Source organism: Cervus canadensis, chromosome 19 (assembly GCF_019320065.1).
Source record: "Cervus canadensis isolate Bull #8, Minnesota chromosome 19, ASM1932006v1, whole genome shotgun sequence".
Classification (NCBI taxonomy): domain Eukaryota; kingdom Metazoa; phylum Chordata; class Mammalia; order Artiodactyla; family Cervidae; genus Cervus; species Cervus canadensis.
In genome coordinates, this window is record NC_057404.1 from 44,297,325 (window position 1) to 44,324,653 (window position 27,329).

The window sequence follows — 27,329 nt, forward strand, 5'->3', positions numbered from 1 at the left end:
AGATGCTTTTAATCTTTTGAAGCGCCCTGCCTTAGAGTTCTAATATTTGGTAAATACTGAAAATCGTGGATAATTGTGGAATTCTATTTCATCATTTCTGCAGTGGTTTTGTAAGGGTCAGTGGGAAATTTTTAGGAGAGACTTTCGTGTGGCAGATGGGGCGATGGTGGCAGTCATTGAGGACGTGGACAGCGGCCAGCTGTCAGGGGGTGTCACCCAGCCTGTCACCAGCTGTTAGAATGCAGCTTTCTCAAATTGCTTTCAGCCTATTTGGACACTTATGTGTCAATTTAATAATAGTAAAATAGCCAACACGTGTCTCCATATTTGCCCCCCTGAATACTGCATGTTTATTTCATTTTCCATATCATTTCATAGGTGATTCTCGGGTTTGTTTGGGTCTTTTTTATAGGAATTATGATATCTTACTGATCATTTCCTTTCAGTTTTATGATTCTTAACCCCTAAATGTATTTTTTGTTATGGGTAGGGAAAGGTAACTTTGATGGAAGACCACCAGCAACCCCAGTCTGAGTTGTAAAGACCCTCTTGGCCATCCTCAAGGGCACTTGATTCACCAAGACTGGAGCGGCCTCAGCTGGGCATCAGCTTTAGTTCATGGCCATAGTGTCTGCAGACATTTCCATTGGCTTAAATATGCCTTGTATACGAGCTGCCTGGTGCTATAAACATCTAGCCAATCCCATCAGGAACCCACAGAAGTTTCTGATTCTCTTTAAGAGTAAACCTAAGGGTTCTTAATTGACATGTTTTATATCCATCAATATACTTCTCTTGAGGTATGGAATTCAGTCTTACTCTATTTTTTCTTGTACTAATCTATTCCTGCTTAGTACAGAGGAATACTTAAATCACAAAGCCTTTCTCTTAATATATTCAGATTTAAATACTATTTACTATAATATCAGTCAGGGATTTATCAAAGCGAGGTGTGAATCTTCAGGGACACATTAGGCATCATAATTAGCTCTTAGAACTTGAGAAAAGACTTTGACTCTAATTTTTAATAAATATTGAAATACAAGGTATAAGAATATAAGAAGTGGAATTAATTTCTGTCTTTTCTCATTGATTTAAAAATTTTACTGATTTTTAACAATTTTTTGCAAAATAGTTTCTTTGAGGAAATTTTTTGAAAAATATTTTAATTATGATTCTGTTTTGAATATCCTTGACTGGGCAAGAGTGTATGAAGTTTAAAGAAAGCACAGGAGATGATGAAGGTATCTGGTTTATTTATGTAACCTCCCCAGGCTTCACCCAGCTGGGGATCTGCTTACAGTTTTGTAAAGGTTAGAAAAAAGACTAAGTCGGCAAAATAGTTTTAAGTTGGTAAAATAGTTTTAAAATTTTTATATGAAATAACTATTTGATGGTTTTCAAAAACAATGTACTTGGTTACATTAAGTATATAAATATATATAGATTTTTAATAAATGAGCAGCTCAGATTTAAATTTAGTTAGATTTGAAAACAACTTGTAACTAGATATATTTCCAATTTGATGACATGGATTAATAGATAATTAAATTAGGCTAATCAGGTGCCTTTGCTGGCAGTCCTGACAAAATAAACATGTCATATTTCTTTTTAATGAAATCTGTATTTGGGGCATTAGTGTTTCAGTGTATATTTGTCATGAGATTTATTTTCACTTGAGGCTGGAAAAGTATCACGTGAAGTTCATTAACTCCCTTCATATTGATATTTAAACCAGTAAACCTAAAATACAGGATGATAGTCCATTACGTATTGTCCATTTGTATTTCTATGTCCCCTTCCCAACTGGAGAATGAATGAAAATAATGTTGGAGGATCTTTTTTTAAGTTTATTTTGTATTTCGAATGCTTTACTATAGTAGGAGACTGAAGCTTCTTCTTTAATCTGAGATCAATTTATAGACTGTGAATAAGAGGAACCTCAACAGTGATCACTCTAATTCATTGAGCTTCTATCCTTTTAAAAAAGAGTAGCCTGGATCGATGACGACACCCTCTCATGCATTCCTTGGAAAATCTGAACAAAATGAGTGAGAACTCACTACCGTCTCCTCATCGAAACTGAGGTCCAGCACGTTGAAAAAAAAAATAAAAAATAAAAAAAAATAAAAAAGAGTAGCCTTTCTTTAGGAAGGTCAAAGGAGTCTAATATTAAAAATCCGTATACTTTCTGTAAACTAAGATGGGTTCACACAGTATCTTCTTTAAACAGAGACAAGAAGAAATTGAAGTAGAGTGAATCTAGTAGTATAACCCCAGATATTTTGAGGATGTTGAAGTCAGATAGATGGTGTGTGCACTGCTCTTTCTAGGGCTGATAAACCATGTATGTGTCAGTGAGGAGAATCTCAACTGTCCTCTGTAAACAGAGATCACACGTTAGATTATTTAAGCCCCAGAAATTCACACAGCCTGCCATTGTTATAAGGCTTCCAGTCACCTTTGATAGGGGACTTTTCACGGCTCTAATGTAACCAGCATTAAAATGAAGACACTGTGAGCAAACAGTCTTATGTTTACGGCTGGTTACTGTAGCTTGATTGACTTTTTCCCTTCATTCTTCAGCATAGAGAAGCATTTTCAGTGGTTCGCAGTGGTGTCGAGGTTTTGTCATCTTTCTGCTTCCACCCCGTTCTTTCCAGACCTAAACGAGTGTGGCCTGAAGCCGCGGCCCTGCAAGCACAGGTGCATGAACACTTACGGCAGCTACAAGTGCTATTGTCTCAACGGATACATGCTTATGCCGGATGGGTCCTGCTCAAGTATGTCAAGAATCTTAACTGCTTTATAAGTGCTCTGGGCTTGACTGCACGCTGTGCCCTGCAAGTGTGTGAAAGTGGCCTCCTAACCCTCCTCCGAAGCAGGATGTGAGCGCGTGTTTGTATGTGTGCCTGAGGAATGGAAAACCAGGATGAGAGCTGCCCACTGTAGATGTCTAGCATTCTTTTACCATGGGTGCCAGCGTCAAACTGATTTGGAAATGGTCTTCTGATGTTATTCCTAGCACACTTCCCCCTGTCTTCCATCTGGTTTTAGAACTGTTCCATGTAGAAAAAGAACCTTGGTGACCATTTGAGGACTGTTGTGCTCTCCATAAGGCTGGACAGTAAACTGTTGGCTGGTAGGGAATCCACCCAGCCTGGTTATTGAGTATAAACCACCCATAAGTACCCACTCACTTCAGTTTTACATTTCTTGATAATAGTCTGAAGGCTAAGTTATGACTTTTTTCTTGAAAAACCATAGGTCAAATGAAAAAAAAAAAAAGCTTAAAATAACTTAAAAGTAGATTTCACATGTGTCTTTGTAAGAAAGAAATGGATGATGTTTCCTACTATCATTTGGATGTGTTTTATAAATGGACAATGGCCTAAAATTCTCTGCAGGCTGAATGTTGAATTGAGGTTGCGGTTATAGGATATCTAATAGTTAATGACTTGAATTTTATTTTTACTGAACTATCAGCTAGATCAGTTAATTATCAGTAGGTATCAGCTATCTCTAATTGGATTGCATTTTATAAAATAAAAAGGTTAGCTAATTTTATTTATCATTTCATATTTACCATGGAACTTTTTGCAGTGAGGCGAGTTTATGCTTATGAACAAGTGGGAGGGATGCTAGAATCCTCTATCCTTGTACAACTCACTGGGAAATGTGCTGTACCTGGAGACATTTAAGGGATGGTTGAGACACTTACTTGGATATTTTAGCTAAGACCAGCACTTAATATGAGTAATCTGGAAAAATAACCTCAATTTTCTATTTGGCTTGGCCACTGGAAAAATTTCCAGATAATTTTTAAGTTTTACATTTGTCTTTTAGTTCTTCAGATGCATTAAGGGTCTTCCCCAGATACTAACAAAACTGGTTCACTTCTTAATCACCTCTGAGGGAAGAAGGTCTCTGTGTCCTTCCTCCTATTTTTGACTTTTTTTTAGATTGTTGGAGCATTAAGCCCGTTTTGTCTTCATTGTTGATTCAGTGTCACTGATTTCAGGATAAGTAGAAAACTGTTATTTTAGGTCCCAGGCACGCTCTCTGTCTCTCTGAGTCAGTCAGTCACTGTCTTTCCAGGTGCCCTGACATGCTCCATGGCAAACTGTCAGTATGGCTGTGATGTTGTCAAAGGTCAAATCCGGTGCAAGTGCCCGTCTCCTGGCCTCCAGCTGGCCCCTGATGGGAGGACCTGTGTGGGTGAGTTGTAAGACCAAGCATCTCTGTCAGCAGCCTCTTGAGGGTAAGGAAGAAAATGAAATGTGATGGAGGGAAGGGAAAAGGGCAGTTAAATAACATCAGGTAATTAGTTGCCTTTGAGAGGATATCACATGTCTCACAGGGGGACCTCCTCTCTCTCTGAAAACCTTGCGAGGGACAGGAGGATGGTTCAGGCAGAGGAAACCGCATGTGCAGAGGCGATGAAGTTTAGAGGGAGCACAGTGTTCAGAGAACAAGAAAAGCTTAGTATTTCTAGGATATAAGAGGCAGTGAGTGTTGACGCTGAGCAGGTAGACAGGGCTAGACTGTATGTACTGTGCTCAAGGATTCAATTTTTTTCCCCTGTAAATTAGGAAGGTGGTAAAGATAAGAGTGTGGGCTTCGATTTCAAACCTGGCTCTGTCATAGAGACTTGATAGGTAACCTTAGGTAAGAGACTTCCTTTCTTTGAGCTTGAGTCTTCTCATTTTTAAAATGGGAGTAATGCCACATGGAACCTTTGTGAGGACTGAATGAGATCATGGATGCAAAGAGCTTAGCATCTAGTAAGTTAACCTTGTAGTACCCTGCATGTAGTAAGCACTGAGTGAATGGAGGTTTTTGGGGTCTCGAGTGGTATTTATTGAGTACTCTCTATATCCCAGATCCTGTTAAGTACTAGGCTGTAATGGACAGACCAGATTTTAATCCTTACAAAACCTATATTTTAATGGGAGAGACAGAAAAGAAAGAAATATCCAGTGAAATTACAAACAATACCAACTGTTAATATGAGGTGCTAAGAGTGAAAATCAGAAAGGATCTGTTTTAGAAAATAATGGTCAAGAGAGTCATAAAGTAAGGCCTGGACCGCTGGCCATGTGAAGAATCAGGTGAACATGTTAGAGAGCACTGCAGTGAAAGAGAGGCTGACTTCTTCGAGGTTTGGAAAGAAAGAAGACCATACCCTTAAGTTCACAGTATGAGGGGTGATGGCTTAAGTTACAGCCAGTGAGAGAGGTGAGGACTGTTTATTACAGTGTCACTCAAGACATGGTGAGGAATGAGGAATGTATTCAGAAAGCAAGTAGAAACAGTTGAGAGTTTGGAGCTTGGTAACAATCCCTTCATAGGTCTAGAGAGTGAAAGTTGCTCGTCATGTCCGACTCTTTGCGACTCTATGGACTGTAACCTGCCAGGCTCCTCTGTCCATGGAATTCTTCAGGCAAGAACACTGGAGTGGGTAGACATTCCCTTCTCCAGGAGATCAAACCCAGGTCTCCCTCATTGCAGGCGGATTTTTTACCATCTGAGCTACCGGGGAAGCCCTCTTAGGTCTTAATAAAATCATTTGTTGGCGATTGAGTGGGAATGCTTTGGAGGGGGAAAGATTGGCAGAGGAAAGGCCAGTTTGGAGGCTCCTATAATAGTCTATCCTGGGAGAGCTTGGATTATGGTCATGGCAGTAGGTGAAGAGCAGAGTAAATGAGTTCACAGAATTTACCAGAGTAAGAAACAGCTGGGCTCGATGATTTGGAGGTTAAGGAGATAGGGTTGTCAAGGATGACTCACGTTTCTAGTTCGAGCTGGCAGGGGGATACAGGTGTAGTGCCTCCTGTGATGTGGTACAAGAGGAGGACAGCTTGGGTTGGAAGGATGAATTGAAATTTGGAGATACAGAATTTATGTTGCCTGCCAGGGCAACCAGCCGGATGACATTTATGACGAGCCATTACGTCAGGCAACCGTTGGCAGTTAATTGTTTATTTTAAAATCTACTCCACTTGAACATGCGGTGCTCTTCCTAAAATGCAGTTGGCTTCTGTTTCTAGACATTGATGAATGTGCTACTGGAAGAGCCTCCTGCCCCAGATACAGGCAGTGTGTGAACACTTTTGGGAGTTACATCTGCAAATGTCATAAAGGCTTCGACCTCATGTACATAGGAGGCAAATACCAATGTCACGGTAATAAACCCCAACCATTTCATTGTGTTGTTTTTTCCTCTGGAGCGGAAAGATCTCTTAATTATGATGATGACTGGGATGTCAAGGGCACAGGAGGTTACTGGCAATTAAATTAAGCAGACGTGAAATTCAAACTCTGGTAGTTCTGGATGCAAATGTACTTTATTTCTTCCCTTTATCTGCGATTTTACGTGAACCTTCACATTGCAAAAAAGAGACATTTTTTTTTGGAAACTATGTATTTTTTGTGAGTCATCGTATTTATCTCCTAAATAAACCTCTTCTTTTCCTACTTCCTGATGCAGATATAGATGAATGCTCCCTTGGGCAGTACCAGTGCAGCAGCTTTGCGCGATGTTACAACATTCACGGGTCCTACAAGTGTAAATGTAAAGACGGATACCAGGGCGATGGACTGAATTGTGTGTGTGAGTCATGCTTCTCTCTCAGCTCTGAATTCCAGCAGGAAATACAGGGTTACACAAAGGCCATTGCTAGAGAAGATAAGGAACAAGATTAATTATCAAAGAAATATCGTTTTTCATAGCTAGTAAAACTAGTCTGTGATTTCCACAAATAAAAATCACTTGCTCAGGTGTTTTAAAAAATTAAAGACTCAAGGATAGACTCTAATCTTAAAAAAGCATTCAGTTCCTTGACTAAACTCTCTCAATAGCGTCTCTTTAGCTGGTAAGACATTTTAGAGCCCTTCCTGAGAATTTGATTTTGTTATAGTCAGAAATAAATGTATATTTATCATTATCATTAAATTATAATAATGGGATAATCTGAACATTTTGTACATTTTTATTCTTCTGGTTTATGCCTCCAATTCTGCTATAAAAAAAGCATTTCTGTATTTTCTCTATGTTCAGAACTGTCTCACTTTTTAAAACTTTATACATTCTATTTGTAGTATGGCTATGTTAGTAGATAAACATGGAAAAAAATACCCTCCAAAATGAAAGTTTCACAAACCAAAGGCCACAATTTAGCATATATTTCATGCAATAGATAAATTAAAAATTTCTGTAGTAAAATATTTACTGAAGACCATGGGGCATAAAATCAGGATTAAAGGATTTTTGAAGGGTGGTCATGTAGTTATACTCCCAGTCTGGAGTAGATCATTCCAGGAAGATTAAATATTAATTCCTTTTGGTGAATACAATCAAGGACAAAGTTTCCACAGATGATTTTCATGATCTCTGGACATTTTTCTAAAAAGCAATTGTATAAATTAGTAAAGGAGAAGGAAAACCAAATATAAAACAACAAATAGAACATTTAGTGAGAATGTGTTTGTGTGAATTGAATTTATATAAAGTGTGGAAGAGAAAAGTATTAGTCTTTAGACAATTCTAAACATGATTTTATATTGCTAATTATACATGTACCATGGGGGCATTTAACATTGACTCTAAATATACATTTCTCATACTTTAAAATTTTAGAATATCTCCGCATTTAAAAAAAAAATCTCATTGATTCTTGTTTCTTTCTACTTTACAAATACTCAACTGTGTTTCGATACATTTCACTATAGAAACACAATAATAATTCTTGTATACATCCGCCAGATATGTTTATGTGATATGTGTTTATGAGTATATATATGTATATATTATATATATACACATTAGTATTTGCTTTTTTTTTAAACAGTGTGACTTACATTAGGGGAATAATCTAAATGCAAAAAGTAAGCCTCATTGGCATGAGGTATTTTGATGGGTTTGTTTTTTACAATTCGATATCTTTCTTTTTAAGGAGAGATGGTTATGCACTAATTGAAATATATTTACTCTTCTAGATATTCCAAGAGTAATGATTGAACCTTCAGGTCCTATTCATGTACCAAAGGGAAATGGTACCATCTCAAAGGGTGATGGAGGACACAGTAATTGGATTCCTGATGTCAGAAGCACTAGGTGGCCTCTGAAGACACCGTACATGCCTCCTGTCATTACCGACAGGCCCGCTTCTAAGCCAACAGCAAGGCCTACACCAAGGCCAATGCCAGAGCCTACACCCCCTCCACCCCCACCCCCACCCACCGAGCTCAGAACACCTCCGCCAGCAACAGCCCCGGAAAGACCGGCCACCAGACTCACAACCATGCCACCAGTCGCCACCACAGCGCCCAGAGAGATTACGGTCGACAACAGGATACAGACGGACCCTCAGAAACCGCGAGGAGATGTGTTCAGTAAGTCATAAATGCTGCCACACTTCGGGGGATTTTTTCCCCGGTTTTTCTGAGATGTAACTGACATGCAGCATTGTAGGAGTTTAAGGACGTGCAGCATCATGGTTTGACTTATCCTCTGCTCTACTTAGTCGCTCAGCTGTGTCCAGCTCTCTGCAACCCCATGGACTGTAGTCCGCCAGGTTCCTCTGTCTCTGGGGATTCTCCAGGCAAGAATACTGGAGTGGGTTATCATGCCCTTCTCCAGGGGGTCTTCCCAATCCAGAGATTGAACCCAGGTCTTCTGCCCACTTTTTAATTGAATTATTGGGTTTGTTTTTTTTTTTTGCTATGAAGTTATATGAGTTTCCTGTATATTTTAGATACTAACCCCTTGCCACATATATGGTTTGCAAATATTTTTCCTCGTCTCTTCATTCTGTTGATGGTTTCTTTTGCTGTGCAGAAGCTTTCTGATGTCATCCTGCTTATTATTTTCTTGCTTGTGCTTTAGGTCCCATCAAAGGAAATCATTGCCAAGACCCATGTTGAGGAACTTTCTTCCTATTTTCTTCTAGGAGTTTTGTGGTTTCAGGTCTTTTGTTCAAGTCTTGAATTCATTTCAAGCTAATTTTTGTGGGTAGTATGAGATAAGGGTCTAGATTCATTCTTTTACCTGTGATTATCCAGTTTTCCCAGCACCATTTATAAACAGACTGAAGTATTCTTGGGTCCCTTGTCAAATGTTATTTGACCTTATGTGCTTGGGTTTATTTTTGAGCTCCTGATTTTGTTCCATTGGTCTAAATGTCTCTTTTTATGCCAGTACCATGCTGTTTGATGACTGTATCTTTCTAGTATAGCTTAAAGTCAGGAAGTGTGTGCCTACCACCCTGTTCTTCTTTCTCAGGATTGCTTTGGCTGTTTGTGGTCTTTTGTGTTAGCCACAGGCCATGTCTTGAATAAGAATTAGTTATACATAGTATAAGACATATATCCCTATTGTTACATATTATAAAGGGCTATATGAAAGTCTGTCAATTGGGCAACTAAGAATGTGAGTGGAAATGGAAAGAATAAGTACATCATAGCTCCTATTCAGTATGAGAATTCTCCTAACCTATTCAGATTTACTTGAAAACTTTCAGAGATGGGGAGCTTAATATAGCACATGCCATTTAACTTTTAATCTAAGTGTTCATTCATTCAACCAATAAACATTTTCAGTACATTTTAGAATGGCAGGCCCTGTATTAGGCACTGGTACGAAGGTAAAATAGAAAAGCATATACTCTGATGGAAAAGACAGTTGCCCTGAAGATAACTGTAGTACTTAGTTAGTGGGAGATCAGTGGAGGTAGAGAAGAGGGGTACCTAACTGGCCAGGGACAGTGTGGGGAATGGGGAGGCTTCTTGAGTGAAAGGGGGCAGAGGGGATTAAAAAAAGGGAGGCATGGTTCACGGGCACAGCACAACAGAGGCACAAGGGTAGGAAGCAGCATAGCATTTGCAATAAACCACCAACAAACTGGCGGGTTGGGCCAAGGATTGATGAGAAAAACTGGCCAACTACCCCTTGTATTTACTGTAAACTGGTGGTTAGATCTAGACGGCAGCCAGGTTGGATTCAAGATTCCAGATTTTTAGTGGATGTCAACGAAGATAGAGACTATAGGTAAAGAAGTTTTGAAAGGGGGGACAAGGTTGTCCCCTTATTACTAGAACAAAATTTGCTTTGTTCAACCTCTTTTTGAGCCTTTTAATGTGTTCTTTTTTTTTTTTTTAAAGTCTCTCTTCCCATTATTCCTCTCTATACCAACACACATATGAATTTAAAAATAACATTGAAGTTCTCCCATAGGATTTAGCAGGATAAAACTGGGCAGATGCAGGGCTTCAGTGATGTTTGAGAGCACTCGTTCTAAGAGAGTGTGATCTTAAAGACATGCCCTCAGAAAGAATTACCTTGATCCCATGCCAAGGCTGTTGGATGCTGGAGATAGCGTGGCTGCTTTGGGATACTCCTGCCAAAAATTAAATTCCACTGTCAGTTCATCTTCAGTCATAGTTGCTGGTTAAATTAGCATGGATGAGGATATTTTGGAAACTTCTTAATTTGCTGTCTGGAGACTATAGCATATATTCCAAGTAAGGGAGCGGTTCTAAGATTTTAATTCAGAACAAACAACTGGGATTCAATTCATTGTGAAAACAAAGGAACCTTAGCACTATTTTAGTTCAACACCATTTATTCATGGGATATTTTCTTCATTTCTGGCATAATAATTTCTTGCTGTTGTTGTTGTTTAGTCACTAAATTGTGTCTGACTCTTTGCAGCCTCATAGACTGCAGCATATCCAGCCTCCCTGTCCCTCACTATCTCCTGGAGTTTGCCTAAGTTCATAATTTCTTAAGCCATCCTTATTCTCCACTGGTCTGAGAACAGACTTTGGCTCTCCTCATTTCATGAATTTTCAGGTGATGTTAGTTACAGGCACTGTTGCTCAGTCTCCAAATAGCCCCTTACTTCAACTGTATTTTTCTTTACATTGAAAGATACATATGTTTAAGGGAAGAGGTGGTTAAACAGAACTTTTCTTTATAATATGAAATGTTTAGGTATGTATGCATGGGTAGGTATGTATTGTCCCCCAAGAAAAGACTATAAAGATATTCTAAAAGGAAACCAAAGAAGAAAAGTACTATAACCCATAGTTTACACCTCTTGAGTATTGTCAGGTCTTGAGGGCTGATGAACACAGCCCTCATTGGTCATTGTCTCCAGACCGCATCTTAGGAAGTTACACCACTGTTTTCTTGTGAACAGTTTCTTCTTTTATGAACAGAAATTCCTGCTCATAAATCTTTTCTTAGAAATACAACTTTTTAACCTATTTCGCAATATTTTTGCCTTGTCCTTTAAACATTCTTTGCTTCCACAGTCTGTCTTAAAACACAGGGTCCAAAGATACATAATTCAGATCTGAGCTGGTTACAAGGGGCATTTTTAAAACATGTTCTTCTAATCTAAATCTTTCCCCTTGGTTGCCAGGTATGTTATAGTGCAGATTTATGGGCAGGTATTTACTCACCAGGTGTTTTCCCCTTAGGTAGGTCGTATAATGCCTGGTACATAGTAGGCTCTGAAAAATATTTGTTGAATGAAGTGAAATGGATTTTTGTATTGGATTAAACTATTTCTCAACTATTCAATAGACTATTGATTCTTATAGTCTATCCTCAAATAATCTATTTCAGACTTATGCTCTTTCTCTTAGGCTGATGAAGCTTAATGTAGCTTTTAAAATAAAACATTCTCTGGAAAACTAAATCTAATATACTTCTAAATTTTTAAGCATGATGTTGAAAAACAGTCAAAAGACATTGGAAAAGAATATAAGACTGAGGCATATGAGAATGAGAGGTTTTTAGCTACTGTTGAGGATAGAATACATTGAATCAGAAGATACGGTTTTGATTCTCATCTCTATTATGTATGAGTTCAGTGACTTTGAACAGATTACTGTTTTCTACCTGAATGTTCTCATCTGTTAAATGGCAGTGGTATTTAACATTCTCATAGAGTACTTCAGGGATCAAACATAATACAAATAAAAATGTTTGTGAATTATTAAATACTATGAAATGTAAAAGATTGCTGTATTTTATAGGCATGACTGTGATGGGGAGTATTTAAATATGTGATTAAGACAATAACTTTTATGTGTGATTTGGAATATTAAGCATGTGTGTTTTAAAAATTTCAACGTGAGGAACCCTAGGTTTTTCAGATTGTGTGAACAGACTTATAATCAGATATATTTGCAGGACTAGCCCTAGCGTGATTTAAGCAACACTGAAGTTACCTGATGGGCTTCCCTGGTGGCTCAGATGGTAAAGAATCTGCTTGCAATGCAGGAGATCTGAGTTCGATCCCTGGGTTGGGAAGATCCCCTGGAGAAGGAAATGGCAACCCACTCCAGTATTCTTGCCTGGAGGATCCCATGGACAGAGGAGCCTGGTGAGCTACAGCCTTCGGGGCCGCAAAGAGTTGGACACGACTGAGGGACTAACACTTTCATTTTCAAAGTTACCTGATACAGCATGAAATTCTTGTTCCTCCACTAATGGGACAGACGGATGCTTTTCAAAGTGTGTTTCACAGAACATTAGTTTTCTGGGATATTAGGCAAGTGTATATTCTGAGGCTGAATAAATTGAGATCCTATGTTTAGATCATGGCATGTGGTCCCATCATCTCGTGGGAAATAGATGGGGAGACAGTGGAGACAGTGTCATACTTTATTTTTTTGGGCTCCAAAATCACTGCAGATGGTGACTGCAGCCATGAAATTAAAAGATGCTTACTCCTTGGGAGGAAAGTTATGACCAACCTAGATAGCATATTAAAAAGCAGAGACATTACTTTGCCAACAAAGGTCCGTCTAGTCAAGGCTATGGTTTTTCCAGTGGTCATGTATGGATGTGAGAGTTGGACTATAAAGAAAGCTGAGTGCCGAAAAATTGATGCTTTTGAACTGTGGTGTTAGAGAAGACTCTTGAGAGTCCCTTGGACTGCAAGGAGATCCAACCAGTCCATCCTAAAAGAAATCAGTCCTGGGTGTTCATTGGAAGGACTGATGCTGAAGCTGAAACTCCAGTACTTTGGCCACCTTATGCAAAGAGTTGATGTATTGGAAAAGACTCTGATTCTGGGAGGGATTGGGGGCAGGAGGAGGAGGGGCCAACAGAGGATGAGATGGCTGGATGGCATCACCGACTCGATGGGCATGAGTTTGAGTCAACTCCGGGAGTTTGTGACTGACAGGGAGGCCTGGCGTGCTGCAATTCATGGGGTCGCAAAGAGTCGGACACGACTGAGCGACTGAACTGATGTTTAGTTAGGGCTTCCCAGGTGACACGGTGAAGAATCTGCCTGCCAACGCAGGAGACACAAAAGATTCAGGTTCCATCTCTGGGTTGAGAAGGTCCCCTAGAGGAGGAAATGGCAAGCCATTCCAGTATTGTTGCTTGGGAAATCCCATGGACAGAGGAGCCTGGTGGGCTACAGTCCGTGGGGTCACAAAGAGTCAGACATGACTGAGCAACTGAGTAAGCCTGCAGGTTTAGTCAACTTATAGGTTTGTTAAGTGTAGGACTTTTCCATATGCTAGTGGTCATTGTGAATCTCTTGGAGAGGCATATAATGTGCATCATTTCCCAAATGGATTTAACCATGGGATTATTTAACTGTTGGGATCAGAGTTCATTGTAGCCCACTTCAGATCAGGCTGGGCTGAACTAAGACTTACAGAGACCACACACCCAATAGCCCTCTCCCATTAGCTCTCATTTGCGTGGTTTCTGAAACCAGTGGGTCGATCTTGGACTCAAAGAACCTGGTGGGGATGTAGTAAGGAGGTGTAGGGAGGACAGAAAATTACTGGGCAGACTTAGAGCAAGAAAGGCAGATTTAACTGGTGGGCTGCCTGCCTGGATACCAGAGGTATGCTGCAGGGAATTGCTAAAAGGTTGAAGACCAAGTGAACACCAAAGACAAAAATCTGGTATCAGAGCAGGTAGGAGGTATCCCAGAGCAGAGAAAAAAAGAAAAACACTATATAGAACCCAAAGTAAAGGACATTAGGGAAAAATGCAATTCCAGTCTAGCAATACAGTGAAATATTATGCATTGATATCTTTCTCTAAAAAATGTTCACTGACTTGGAAAAGTATTTATTTTATAAAAATGTTAAGTGAAAGAGAATATACAGAACTGGGTATACCATTTGACCCCAGTTAGGTATAAAATACACATCTTCCCATGTCTGGGTGAATACAAAAGTCTGGAAGAAAAAAAGACCAAAATAGTAACCATGGATCTATCCAGTTGTTGATGTTTGGGGTGATTATCATTGTCTTTTTTGTTATCCTCATGCAGTGATTTTTAATCTTCCCATTCCCACTGTCACTGATCACAGTAATTTATTATAACAGTCATTCCTTAGGAGAGGATAGTGGTTGCTGTTCAGTCACTAAGTCGTGTGCAACTCTTTGCGACCAACCCCAAGCATGCGAGGCGTCCCTGTCCTTCATTGACTTCCGTAGAATCCCACTCTCCCAGCAAGAGAGTTTTGTGTTTTGGAAAAGTACCCCAGGGAATGTTGATGGTGAATCATGTTAACTTTATTAGAACTTGCTGGTTTTTACCAACCCAATCAAAGTTTGGTTAACTTCTATTTTTAACCTTTTAAAATTTCTTTATAATTGAGCATGTCAGATTTGTCCAGTTTTAGCTAGAAAGCTCTGCAAGGAATATAATAGCACTGGGATCAGGAAGTAGATTTTTCTCAGAGTGTTATCAGAAGCCCAGTTGAACCAGAGTAACTTAGGGTACTTATTTAAGATGTCGAGTCCTAATCCACACATTAACTAAATTGGACTTTCTGGGGAGGCATGTTTCAGTCTTCAGTGTGTATAAATCAGACAGAGACTGTTAAAAATGAAAACTTTGATTCAGTGGGTCTAGGTGAGGATCTGAGATTCTACATGTTTCACAAGCTCACAAGTAAGGAACACTGCTGATCTGCCGACTGCGCTGAAGATTGGTGGTGGTGGTTTAGTCTCTAAGTCCTGTCCAACTCTTGCGACCCCATGGACTGTAGCCTGCCAGGCTCCTCTGTCCATGGGATTCTCCAGGCAAGAATACTGGAGGAGGTTGCCATTTCCTCCTCCAGGGGATCTTCCTGACCCAAGAATCAAACCCAAGTCTCCTGCATTGCAGGCAAGTTCTTTACCAAAGAGTAGGGCTCCCTAAAACACAATGACAACTCAATACAGCAGAACATGCCTTGAATGGAGACAAAGCCAGCTGTGGGTTGTTCCACCTGCAGTGCAGGAGATTCAGGTTTTATCCCTGGGTCTGGAAGGTCCCTGGAGGAGGGCATGGCAACCGATTCCAGTCTACTTACCTGGAGAAGCCCATGGAGAGAGGAGCCTGGTAGGCTACAGTCCATGGAGTCGCAAAGATTTGGACATGACTGAGCAATGGAGCGTGCACACATGGGTTGTTTAAAATTTAACACTTGTGCCTAAAACATAGCATACAGCATCTGGGCCATATCAAGAAGGAAAGTGTTGCAGAATAAAGATTATGGAATATAATGTAATATGTATCATGGGCTTTTAAGAGTGGCCATATCAGAAAACCAGATTCATTGTTGCTGTAATATTCTAGATCATGACTGTGTGTTGAAATTCCAAGCACCATCAGTAAGACAGAGTTCTTTGCACTTTAATGATTGCTGCTTGGCTACCTCCTGTCCACAAGCTCTTTCTCTCTTTTCCCTTTTATGGATTTTACAGAGTCTGTGGCTGGTGTGATCACATTGTTCCATAGTCATGGAAATATGATCTCTTTTCTGATTCTGTGTGGTGATGAGTAAAAAGATTGTTTCTGCTGAGGGGTGAAAAGGTCTTCAAACTAGTTTGCTTTCTAGTAGACTGTAAGGCCTAGAGAGACCCTGGGAAGATGCCTGGCATCTCCCTGAAGATGAAATTTCAGCAAATGTTTTGAAGGACGGCTTGAAGGTCAGGTTCGAGTGCTGTGAATTCTGAAAGTTTTCAAGGCATTTTATTTATATTTTAATTGGATCCTATGATGTCTGTCAAAAAAAAAGATAGCTCTCTCTGGAAGGTATAAATTGAGTTCTTGGTGAACATGACCAAAGTCAGAGATCAGATTTTTTGTGGCGTCGCTGTGCACATTTAGAGTTGTAATGAAAAATACTATGCTCACAGCCACTCTGTGATTTGCAGCATGTTTGTTTTTTTCCATTTATTTTTATTAGTTGGAGGCTAATTACTTTACAATATTGTAGTGGTTTTTGCCATACATTGACATGAATCAGCCACGGATTTACATGTATTCCCCATCCCCCCCCCCCACCTCCCTCCCCACCTGATCCCTCTGGGTCTTCCCAGTGCACCAGCCCCGAGCATTTGTCTCATGCATCCAACCTGGGCTGGTGATCTGTTTCACCCTTGATAATATACAAGTTTCAATGCTGTTCTCTCAAAACATCCCACCCTCGCCTTCTCCCAGAGTCCAAAAGTCTGTTCTGTACATCTGTGTCTCTTTTTCTGTTTTGTATATAGGGTTATCGTTACCATCTTTCTAAATTCCATATATATGCGTTAGTATACTGTATTGGTCTTTATCTTTCTGGCTTACTTCACTCTGTATAATGGGCTCCAGTTTCATCCATCTCATTAGAACTGATTCAAATGAATTCTTTTTTATGGCTGAGTAATATTCCATGGTGTATATGTACCACAGCTTCCTTATCCATTCGTCTGCTGATGGGCATCTAGGTTGCTTCCATGTCCTGGCTATTATAAACAGTGCTGCGATGAACATTGGGGTGCACGATTTGCAGCATGTTATGAAATCTTGCTGTGCCTTGGTTTCCTATCTGTAAGTGGGGATAATAACAGCATCTGCTTCATTGGGCGGTTGTGAAAATCAGGTCAGAGAGTGCTTGTAAAACTCTACCATAGTGTTTGGCATACAATAAGAACTCAATACCCAAAAGCTGTACCACTTCTATTGATATTGTTGAATTCATTTACATGGTAATGAAAACATTTCCCACTTAACTTATAAAAACACAGCCTTATTTTGTGTTCTAGTTTTGAGTTTATATTTTTCTGATTCTTTTTTATCATCTTTCATTACTTTACTTATGACCAAATAATTGGAATATCCTCTTTTATTTTTTTAGGTATTTATGGTACCTAATTGAACAGTGGTAATGTTAAAACAGAGACAGTATCACCTCAACTTCTTTACTGAGCAAATAGTGATGACAGCCTTTGCAGAGATGAATCTATCTAGATGGGAAACTTATATGATGGGTCTTCTAAATATCAGAAATAAAAGCTTTCCCTTTTCCTTTAAAGTGACCCATTGGTCCCAAGGTCATCGAGGCCTGTCCCTCACAGTAGGCGGGCTTCTGTGTCATCCCGGGTATCGGTGCTATACTCACCCAGACAGCAGTAGTCAAATAGTCGGCCGTGGTACCACCTGTGTTCTGTTCCAGGGCTCAGACTCAGTCCTCACCTTCCAACTTCCTTTGGCTTATAAGAAAGCAAAGGGACAAAACGTTTCTGGTGGTAAAACCTAGGGCTCTTCAGAGATAACAGAGTGGGGATGAAAGGCAAGGAGTCTGAGATGCTGTCTTTCGCCTCCCACCCCTCCTCTCTTCCTTGTTCTTTGGCCTCCGCATTCCTTGTCCAGTGATCTCTGACCTAGAAAAGATGAGTCATCACCCTTATGGTCACACTTAGAGAAAAGCCATCTCAGACATTCTCTTCTCCTGGTGTGGCTCTAGGCAAGTGCTTCAAGTCATCCTGAAATCTTATTAGAAGAGAAATAGGGGAGTTACAAAAATGGGGCTGATTATTGTTAGCTGTGTCTATGTTCCTGCCTTTCACTAGAGATTTAATTTTTCCCAGTTCTGTGCTTTACTGTCAGCCCAAAGGTGTCTTTTGAACTTTGGGGATTTTTCCCGCACAGTGAAAGCTTTGGCACAGTGGGGCTTAGCAATCCTTTGCGTTTTGTTAGTGATCAGTAGATGACTTGAGAATTTTCTCTAAGGTGGTTAATGAAATTTCAGAATCTCTTTTCTAATCTTTTTATTTGATTCCCTCTGGTGATTTAAAGCTGTCCTGTGTATGTTCATCTGGAGAAGGAAGAAGAGGGCAGGGGAGAGGAGGGCAGAAGAGAAAGGAGGAGGGAAGCAGAGAGATAGCCTCTTAAAACCCTTCTCATTCATCCCCACTTTGCCACAAGAAAGAGCCTTCAGATTATTAGGGAAGTTACACATGTACCATTTTCTCCAGATGAACTAAACCCCTAAGTATAGAAAGAATTTAAGACAGTGTTATCTTTAATCTTCTAGTCCTACAACAAATGCCAGAACTGGCCTGGGTAATGTCACGGGAGCCACCCTGGAACAGAAACAGAATTTGTAAACCTGCCTTTAATAAGTTGTGCTTACATTCTGCTATAGTAGTTACTCTTTGAAAGAAGTCTGGTAGTAGGTGTGCGGGATAATATTTACATTTACTTTACCGGGCTTACCTTTTCTTTTTTTTTGATTGGAGTTTACTTGCTTTACAGTGTTGGATTTGTTTCTGCTCTATAGCAAAGTGAATCAGCTGTGTGTGTACATATATCTTTTTCTTGGGTTTCCTTCCCATTTAGGTAACCACTGAAAATTGAGCAGAGTTCTCTATGTGATATAGTAGGTTCTCATTAGTCATCTATTTTATACATAGACTTTAGGGTCTTTCCTGGTGGCTCAGTTGGTATAGAGTCTGCCCGCAATGCGGGAGACCCAGATTCAGTCCCTGGGTCGGGAAGATCCCCTGGAGGAGGAAGTGGCAACCCACTCCAGTATTCTTGCCTGGAGAATTCCAAGGACAGAGGAGCCGGATGGACCACAGCCCATGGGGTCACAAAGACTCAGACACGACCAGGCAACTAACATTTATACATAGTAGTGTATATATGTCACTGTGCTTACTTTTAATGTTCTTTGGTAAAAATATTCAGTTGACTCTTGGGGAAACCTCATTTATGAAAACAGGTTATATATTAATACTGTTATCCCTGAGGAAAATATACTTAATAGAACATCCTAGGGCAGAGTTCCTTTTAAGAAGGTTTTTGCTTATCTGTGTGGCCAGTTCTTCTCCCAGGCTTCAGGGCCCTGTGTCCCCCAGCCATTAGGAACATCCTGGGCCCCTGAGCCCCATCCAACCACATTTTATCCGGCTGTCCGCTTGCTTCAGTACCTGTTCCTTCTCTTTATTTTAGTTCATAAGATTATAAGAAGTAGGTTTTGGTGGATGAAACCTTGACTAATGGAAGAAAAGGTTTTAGGAAATCATCTAAAGAGTGTATGAAAACATTCTTTGGTTGGTGTTAATTGTGGTCATAACTGCCCTTTGAGAGCCAAGCCCCCCTGTTCATCCTCTATGCTCCAGCCAGAATTGCTGTACCTGATCTTGGCTGTACTTGATCTGTAGCTGATCCTCTGTTACAATCTCCAAGACTTCAGTTTCAGCCAGAATGAAGTCTACAGTCTTCACAGTGGTGTAAAAGGGCCTGCAGAGTCTGCCTGCACCTCTAGCTTTATTTGGGGCACTGCCTTCCCGTGAGCTCTGCCCCTGGAATGAGGGTCACGTTCACACCTGTCCAGTCTCCAGGGCGCCAGCTCACAGTAACTCCTCCTGAGGGTCGTAGTGTAAGTAGCTCCTCTCAGAGATGTTCATGCATCTGTCTTTGGTCAGCCCTCTGTTCCCCGGGGAGTCTTTAACCCATTCTGTCATTTTGTGTGTGTGATAATGAGCCAGTTTCACTTTTTTTTTTTTTTTTTTTTTTTGCATCTGGCCATCCAGTTTTCCCAACATTTTTTTAATTGAGGAAACTGTTCTTTCCACACTGTCAATTCTTGGTTCCTTGGTCATATATTAATTGACCAAGTAAGTGTGAAGCATGGGAGTGTATATCTTATTACTGTTCTTTCTAGTCTGTTTTTTTCTTTGTTCATTTGTTTTTCTTGTACATAGTGGAAATCATTTCATTTAAATTTTTATATAAAGTGTAAAATATACCAGGGAGTGGGTAGTAAACCTTTTCTTGACACTTCAGTGGGACACCCTTACCAGTCCATACTGGTGTGTGTAAGGAAGGAGGATTCGTTGAATAATGTAGCAGAGCCACAGACTGCAGCACACAAAATTGTAAGTACTAATAGCTGCTGAGCATTTTGGGTCTAAATTCCTTGGCATACTTCCCAGTGAATTGCAATGAAGGTGGGCATGACCATCCACTGCTAAATTAAATGGTTCTTGGAAACCAAGTGCCTAAAATACTAATGAACCATCTGGCACTTCACGAGTTGTTAGATGACTAATTCTCTGAGTGGCTGTTTTCCAAACGTGTGGTCTCATCCCTTACTTTTAACCTCTATCCCTCCCACTTTCTTCATTTCTGAGCATCCTCCAGACACTGTGAATACCTTTCTCTCATATTCCCAAGCACCTTCCTTGTACTCACCGCCTTAAACACTCCCTCTTCCCCATCTCTAGCACTTTGCTTTTAGCTTGGAAGGTTCCATCTTCTTTCCGTCTCAGACTGAACAGTGTTTGCTCAGAGAGGACCTCCTGATAAAACAGGCCCTTGTACCGGGAAACCTGCGCCCTGTCCTCCCGCTCTGCGCCAAGACTCTGCCTTACCCTTTGATGGCCTTCATTTAGAGAAACGGGGGCTGATAAACCTTCACAATGCCCTTAAAATGTGGTAGTGTAAAATTTGAGCTATTCCAGTCCAGAGATGATTTGTATAAGCTGTAACAAGAGAAGGGAACAAAAACATGATTGTTCTATGGATTTGGTTTTTTTAAAAAACACTTTCTCTATGTCATGAGAAATGAAACGTGTGCCTACAACCCTGTAATATTTCTAGTCATAAGAGGCGGATCCTCTCAGGACCCCAGATGAGGAAAGGAAAGCTGGAATTGGTCGACTTTGCTGTCAGTCATTTGGGTGTAAAATGGCCACCCCAGGGGCACCTGTGACCAGTTTGTCCCAAGATCTTGTCCATTAAGTAGCCTCTCTTCTTCCATCCATCCGAGGCTGTATTTTAGATGGGTATATGTGAGTGGGGGAGTGGATGAGAAAGGGGCTTCAGTGTTTAGACTTTTGCAAAAAAAAAAAAAAAGAAAATAAAAACTTCAAAAGCTGTAAGCTAAAAAAATCAGGGCAAATATTACAGGTGTGTTACTTAATTTTAAAAATTATTGCTAAAAATCATTGGAACATTATTGAAAAAGAACCCTTTTAACTGATGTCTGTTCCATGGTGTTCTACATCTTTACTCCCTGCCTTATAAAAATAGAGCTAATTAATTTAAGTCCTGGCAAAGAAAAGGGAGGATTCCCTGGTCTTGGGCCAAGAATCCCCTCCACTACCACCAACATTCTCTCACACTACCCACTCCCAACCCAGCTACTCTCCCTGATATCATCTGGTGCTTTTCTGTGCTAGTTTTCATTAGAATTGGGAGTTGTAGGGTCCTAAATTCTACGTTTGAAATTGGCCTCTCCCATTAGATGCAGGCTCCGAGGGGGCCAGGTCCTTCTTGCTCTTATGCACTCTGTCTCCTCGGGACCTCGCCCAGGGCTTGGCATATGTGGGGCAATTAGATGTACATTGAAGAAGTAAATAAATGGATATGAATCCATTTTTAAAGTGTACATGGGCTTCTGACAAGATCTTCCCATTCACTCAGTAAACACTGAATGCCTGTCACTAGATTCAGCCCTGGAAATGCCACATGAATAAGACACGGTTGATGCCCTCCAGGACTTCAGAAGCCAGCAGAGGGAGAGACGCACATGTGTGTAAATGACTGCAATTCTTTAGGGAAGAGTGGAATAGCATGTAAATATGAGCCGTCAGAGTACAGGGGGGAAGAGTTGAATTCACTCGGGACATTAGAGTTTCTACCCAGCCAGTGGTATTTATGCTGAGCTTTGAACAGAGATCTTGCCTGGAGAATCCCATGGACAGAGGAGCCAGGCAGGCTACAGTCCATGGGATCGCAAAGAGTCAGACACGCCTGAGCAACTAAAAAAATATTTTTTTTTGGTAACAGAGAGGGGAGGTTAGACTGGTCAATTAGCAGGAAGAGAGCATCCCAGGCTGGGCAGGGGGTCAGAGAGGTGAACAGGACAGCATGTTTGGGCAGTACTGTGTGTTTTAGGGGGTGGATTGTGAACACCGTGCTAAGGAGTTTGGATTTGATCTAAAAGGAGCCGGGGAACCTGCTTAAGCCCTGAAGCCCATAGCAGATGCTGAGTTCACTGGAGATGAGTTCATGCTTTGGTTAGAAAGTTAAACCATTCGCTGCAATTACAGGCATTCCCCACCCCACCCCCCCATTAAAACAGCCTTAGAGTCCATAATGTATCTTTCATAGACAAATTTTAGAATTTCATAGAGCTGTTTTGCTAGAAATTGGTAGCCGTTTTAAAATGTATTTTCCAGATACTTTTTAATGTATTTTATGGTGAATTTTAGAAGCTTTAGAAACCCATTTATTAAAATTGTACCCAGATAAATAAGATTGCTCCAGAACAAGCTTCATGAATCCTCATGTGAACTGTGATGAAATGTTTTGGAGTTTCCAGATGAGTGTAATACCTACGTCTTTCCCCTGTGTTAAAGGTAACGCCTCTGTGTCAATGCCTCATTGAAACTGAACAAAATGCCTCTCTATTGCAGTTCCACGGCAGCCTTCAAATGACTTGTTTGAAATATTTGAAATTGAAAGAGGAGTCAGTGCAGATGATGAAGCAAAGGATGATCCAGGTAGATCCCTATATTCTTAGTACTGTTATAATGACACTATGTCCCTCTATTTCATTAAAATAACATTTTTTTTTAAATTGGAGGATAATTGCTTTACAATGTTGTTTTAGTTTCTGCTTTACAACATGAATCAGCTTTAAGTAAAGCAGCTTTTAAATTGTAGATTGTTTGGTTACATCTGAGAAAATGGTACATTTTTTTTTTTTTACCACTTGGTTTCCCCTGTAGTTAGATCAGTTGAGCAAAAACAGTGAATCATCATTATCTTCTTTTAAAAAAATCTTGAGGCAGCATTAAGCTGAGGAGGAAGTCATATTTTATAAGTGATGAGGTAACAAGGTCATAATTTGGCAGCAATGGTGTGTTCTATTTCTACAGCTGAGCACTGAAGCACAATTGTGCTGAGAAAGGATTCATATGATTTCCTTTTGATCTCATGGACAGACCTTCTGGTGGGACATTTAAATGTGGACAGGAGAGAACATTTGGATAATACTTCTAGTTCACAAGGCTTTTGTTGTTGTTAGCCCTTGGGTTTGTGGTCCACTCATCTTTCTGGTAATTTCCTTGCAGGTGTTCTGATCCACAGTTGTAATTTTGACCATGGGCTTTGTGGATGGATCCGGGAAAAAGACAGTGACGTGCACTGGGAACCAGTGAGGGATCCAGCAGGTAAAACTGTTCGTCTAACCCTAGTACACATTTCAGCTGGATCCTATCTGAGGACCTCAGTTCTGCTAATCAAGGATACTGTAACATAGCTCTGTGTTTACTTAATAGAAAAGTGTATTCAGCATTCATCTTCCATTTTTTTTAGGTGAACTGAATTTGTTAGCTAGCAATTAGAATTATAAGTAGACAAGGAATTCATTAAAAGGCCAGCTAATTTCTCTCAAAACAGCTTGGTGTAAATATAAAACATGTAGGCTCATTCTAAATTATAAAGTTATGTGTAGTGCCCCCTTCCCAAGTATAAAAATAATATCACGGTACAGCAGCCATCATATAGTCCCTGGTTGTTTTCATGACTATGTCTTTAAGATAATAGTAGAAGGAAACAGTGGAAATTTCTGTGAAGTTGTGAATATCTCTCTCAATCTAATTTTCAGTCTAATTTGGATGCTGGAGAAATTAGTTATAAATTACCACCACTTATTCCACAAGAGAATGTTATTGGAGAGGTAGATGTAAATATAGACCCTTGGAAAATTAAGACTTTTAAATTACACATGTCCTACGAATCTGAAGTTTCAGAAATTACATGTTTTGTCGTCTTGTTTCAGGAAACAAAGCTACATATTGTTGTTGGTCTTCCCCCCTGCCTTTAGTAGTTAATCTTTTATGGGCGAGTCAAACTTAATGGAAGGGTGAGAAGTTTGGTTTCTTTTTTTTCCTTTTTATGCTCCTAATTCTAGACTCAGGAATGAAAGATGCAAATCATGGGGGGGAAAAAAGTTACTTGCTTTAAAAGCCTAGTTCCTCAGTACTATCCCAGCAATAGAGAGAGATAGAGCACAGAACATGTAAAGGTTAGCTTAAGGGTACGCTGCATTAAAACCAGCTCTTCTCAGTGGTCAATGTGCACACAAATCCGCTGGACGCCTTGTTAAAATGTAGGTCTTCATGCATTTCTCACACTTCCTGGGGATACTTTTCAGGTTCATCCCTCATGTACATTTTGAGTAGCAAGTTATTAAAGGTTTGGGGCAAAAATATATTCAATAGATCCCCTAAGACTGAAATGTTAGAGATATTTAAAAAATGAAATTTGAGGTAAGCTTTTAAAAAATTCCCTGGTGATTCAGATGGTAAAGAATCTGCCTGCAATGTGGGAGACCTGGGTTCAGTCCCTGGATTGGGAAGATTGCCTGGAGAGGGGAATGGCAACCCACTTCAGTATTCCTGCCTGGGGAATTCCATGGACAGACGAGCCTGGCGGGCTACCGTCCATGGGGTCACACAGAGTCAGACACGACTGAACGACTAACACTTTCACTTTGAAAATAAGTACCCAATAAATTCAGAGGGGTTTTTAGATTTAACTGTAAAATGATTTTTAGTCTCACATACACACACATACCAGTACCCTCTCTCTCATTCTCACTTAATTGAAGGTTAGCTCTGAGACAGATGACATCATTATTAATGTCAGAGATAACTGTGAATAAGGGAGAAATCAACATGTATTTGATATCTACTATAATCCTGACTCATTCATCATCTCAGTTTTATTTAATCCTCTTATCTACCCTGTGGAAGTAATGTTTTTATTTCACAAAGGCCCAGAGGTTACATCAGTTTCCTAAGGCTACAGAGCTAAAGAACAGACTTCCCATCCACGCCTCTCTGTCCTGCCCGGGCAGCAACCTCAGCAGTTCAGTGCCCACAATCCCTGCAGTATTATTGAGAATTTCCCCATCCAGCCTGGCCTCCCTGTCCTGGGATTGTGTGCATGATCTGATTAGCACGTCTCAGGCCTTGGAGATTTGAGTGACCACTGACCCGGAGTAATGTGCTACAGAAGGAAGGATCTTTAGCAACCCGATGTGATAAAATGGTGAATAATGCTCATGATCATAATGAAGAACTGTTTTAAGTAAGGTACACTGGGGAGAGTAATTCACACTCAATTCAGAATTCATTGTACTTGTCTGTAAACAGTCTGTGTAAAATATCTGACTTTTTGGAATTTAAATACTGTCTTTTAGAACCAATTTAGTACTTTTCAACAGTTTTTATTATTCATCACATATGTAAATTGTTTAAATTTGCTGTGACCTGCCTCACCCCCTCCAAATCCACTTGCCCTCCAAGAGAAAAATGAAAAGAGGATTGGCAGTTAGAATGGTAGAAAAAGGTCTGGAATGGTCCTTTGGCTGTGATAACACAGAACAAGTGGAAAGTAATGGTGGCTGCCTGGGTAATTAGATCCAGCGTCTACTCATTGGCTCTGGCCCCTCAAAGATGCTTTTCTGGGGTTGCTCCAGGTTTCTGCCAACAACTTGGATGAACTGGATGTTGAAGGCATACTAACCAATCTGTGGATCACTTAAAGCCAAGGGAGAAAGCAACTGTGTGTGCCGACACAAACAGCCTCCAAAGATTAGACCAGTGGGCCACACTTAAGAGGCGGCATCTCCTGGGGATGAATCCATAGTGTAGCTCTTGAACCACCCACACGGCTGTGGGAGTGGAAGGATGTGACTTAGCATTAAGCATGAAAGACTTAGAGTTTTAATGGATAAAATCAATGTGAATGAACCCTGTGTCACTGCTGCCAGAAAGTTGGGTCATTTCCATAGAAATAGGTATTTTTTTCTAGAATGGAAAATACACTTTGGTTTTACCAGAGAAGAGAGGTAATTGTCGGTGACTCGGAAGAGTATGACTTTGATGGAAAGGTATCTCAAAGCTTATAGAAAAACAGGTGAGAAACCCAGGAACCCAGAATGTTCAGTCTGGAGTAGAAATAATGGAACAGGGTAGCTTTTCAGTACATGACGGGCAACGTCTATCTCAGTTGTTCTGTGACCGCAAGGGGATAAGAACTTGGATCAGTAGTTAAAAACTTACAGGGTGGCTGACTTTTGCTCACTGTCAGAACTTGCCCATAGTCAGAGTTGTCTAAAGAGAGATCAGGGGGCTGTCAGTGGAGACTGTGGACTGGGCGACACTTGACAAGGTGTTGTTTTGAGAATTGGACAAGGGTTGGATTAGAGCCCTGGGAGCCTCTGAACCAGAATGGAATATCCCAGGTCATCCAAGATCAGAGAGCAGAGTTCTATCTTGGAAAATGGATGGGAAGACCAAAGATGACAGAGTTAGAAGAGGTGGTTAGAAGACCAAAGATGATACAGCTTATATGTCAAGGCATAATTGCAGGTGGGTTTTTTTAGCACCTATTGGGAAATTCTAACTATACACAGATTCTAACACACTCAGATGATAAATATTATTGAAGCTTACTTTCTGAACCTACTTTTTTTCTAGGAAGTCCAGGTGAGGTTGTGCGTATATCACATGCTAAGGCCAGAAAAAGACTATAAGCAATTTAATCAATCACTTTTGTGTATTATTCTAATTCCCAAATTGTTTGCTTCTATCTAGATTATACCATTTGTAAGGGAACATGTTTGGATTTCTGCAGTTATGACTGATTTTTATGTTGTGTATTTCTTATGCAAGATCCAGATTTACAAATATTCTTAGATACTAATATCTCTAAGATAAACCTTAATTAAACAAACTTACAATTTCAGAAATAGCTGCAAAATAAGTGCATTTATTATCTGCCTTCCCAGTGCTCATTAGATTTTATTATCACATTCAGTCTTGAACTTAATTGTGACTTAGTGAAATTAATCCATCCTCTAGGGAGTGTGTGCTCCTGACAGATGTGATGTTGTGCTATAGACTTGTAGCTGTGACCCTGAATACACGTTCTTCTCCTCTAGTGTCAAGGCTAAACTTGGGACCCTTTTCCTGGAACCCTAATCTCTGGGGATCAAGTTAA

General features: G+C 40.2%; 1 protein-coding gene and 1 non-coding gene across 10 annotated transcripts in view; both read left to right on the forward strand.

The window, feature by feature from the left end:
- Positions 1-27,329, forward strand: part of NPNT (nephronectin) — a 76,586-nt gene that overhangs the window by 42,032 nt on the left and 7,225 nt on the right. For all 9 annotated transcript variants that reach the window (XM_043438329.1, XM_043438322.1, XM_043438323.1 and 6 more), the window contains 7 exons: positions 2,664-2,783; positions 4,099-4,218; positions 6,051-6,185; positions 6,491-6,613; positions 7,999-8,394; positions 22,730-22,816; positions 23,390-23,488. In XM_043438329.1, the coding sequence (XP_043294264.1) occupies positions 2,664-2,783; positions 4,099-4,218; positions 6,051-6,185; positions 6,491-6,613; positions 7,999-8,394; positions 22,730-22,816; positions 23,390-23,488 (1,080 nt within the window). The remainder of the gene's footprint in view (positions 1-2,663; positions 2,784-4,098; positions 4,219-6,050; positions 6,186-6,490; positions 6,614-7,998; positions 8,395-22,729; positions 22,817-23,389; positions 23,489-27,329) is intronic.
- Positions 1,999-2,091, forward strand: LOC122422409. The gene has a single exon (XR_006263815.1). It is a non-coding gene; the product is annotated as a small nucleolar RNA SNORD116 (small nucleolar RNA).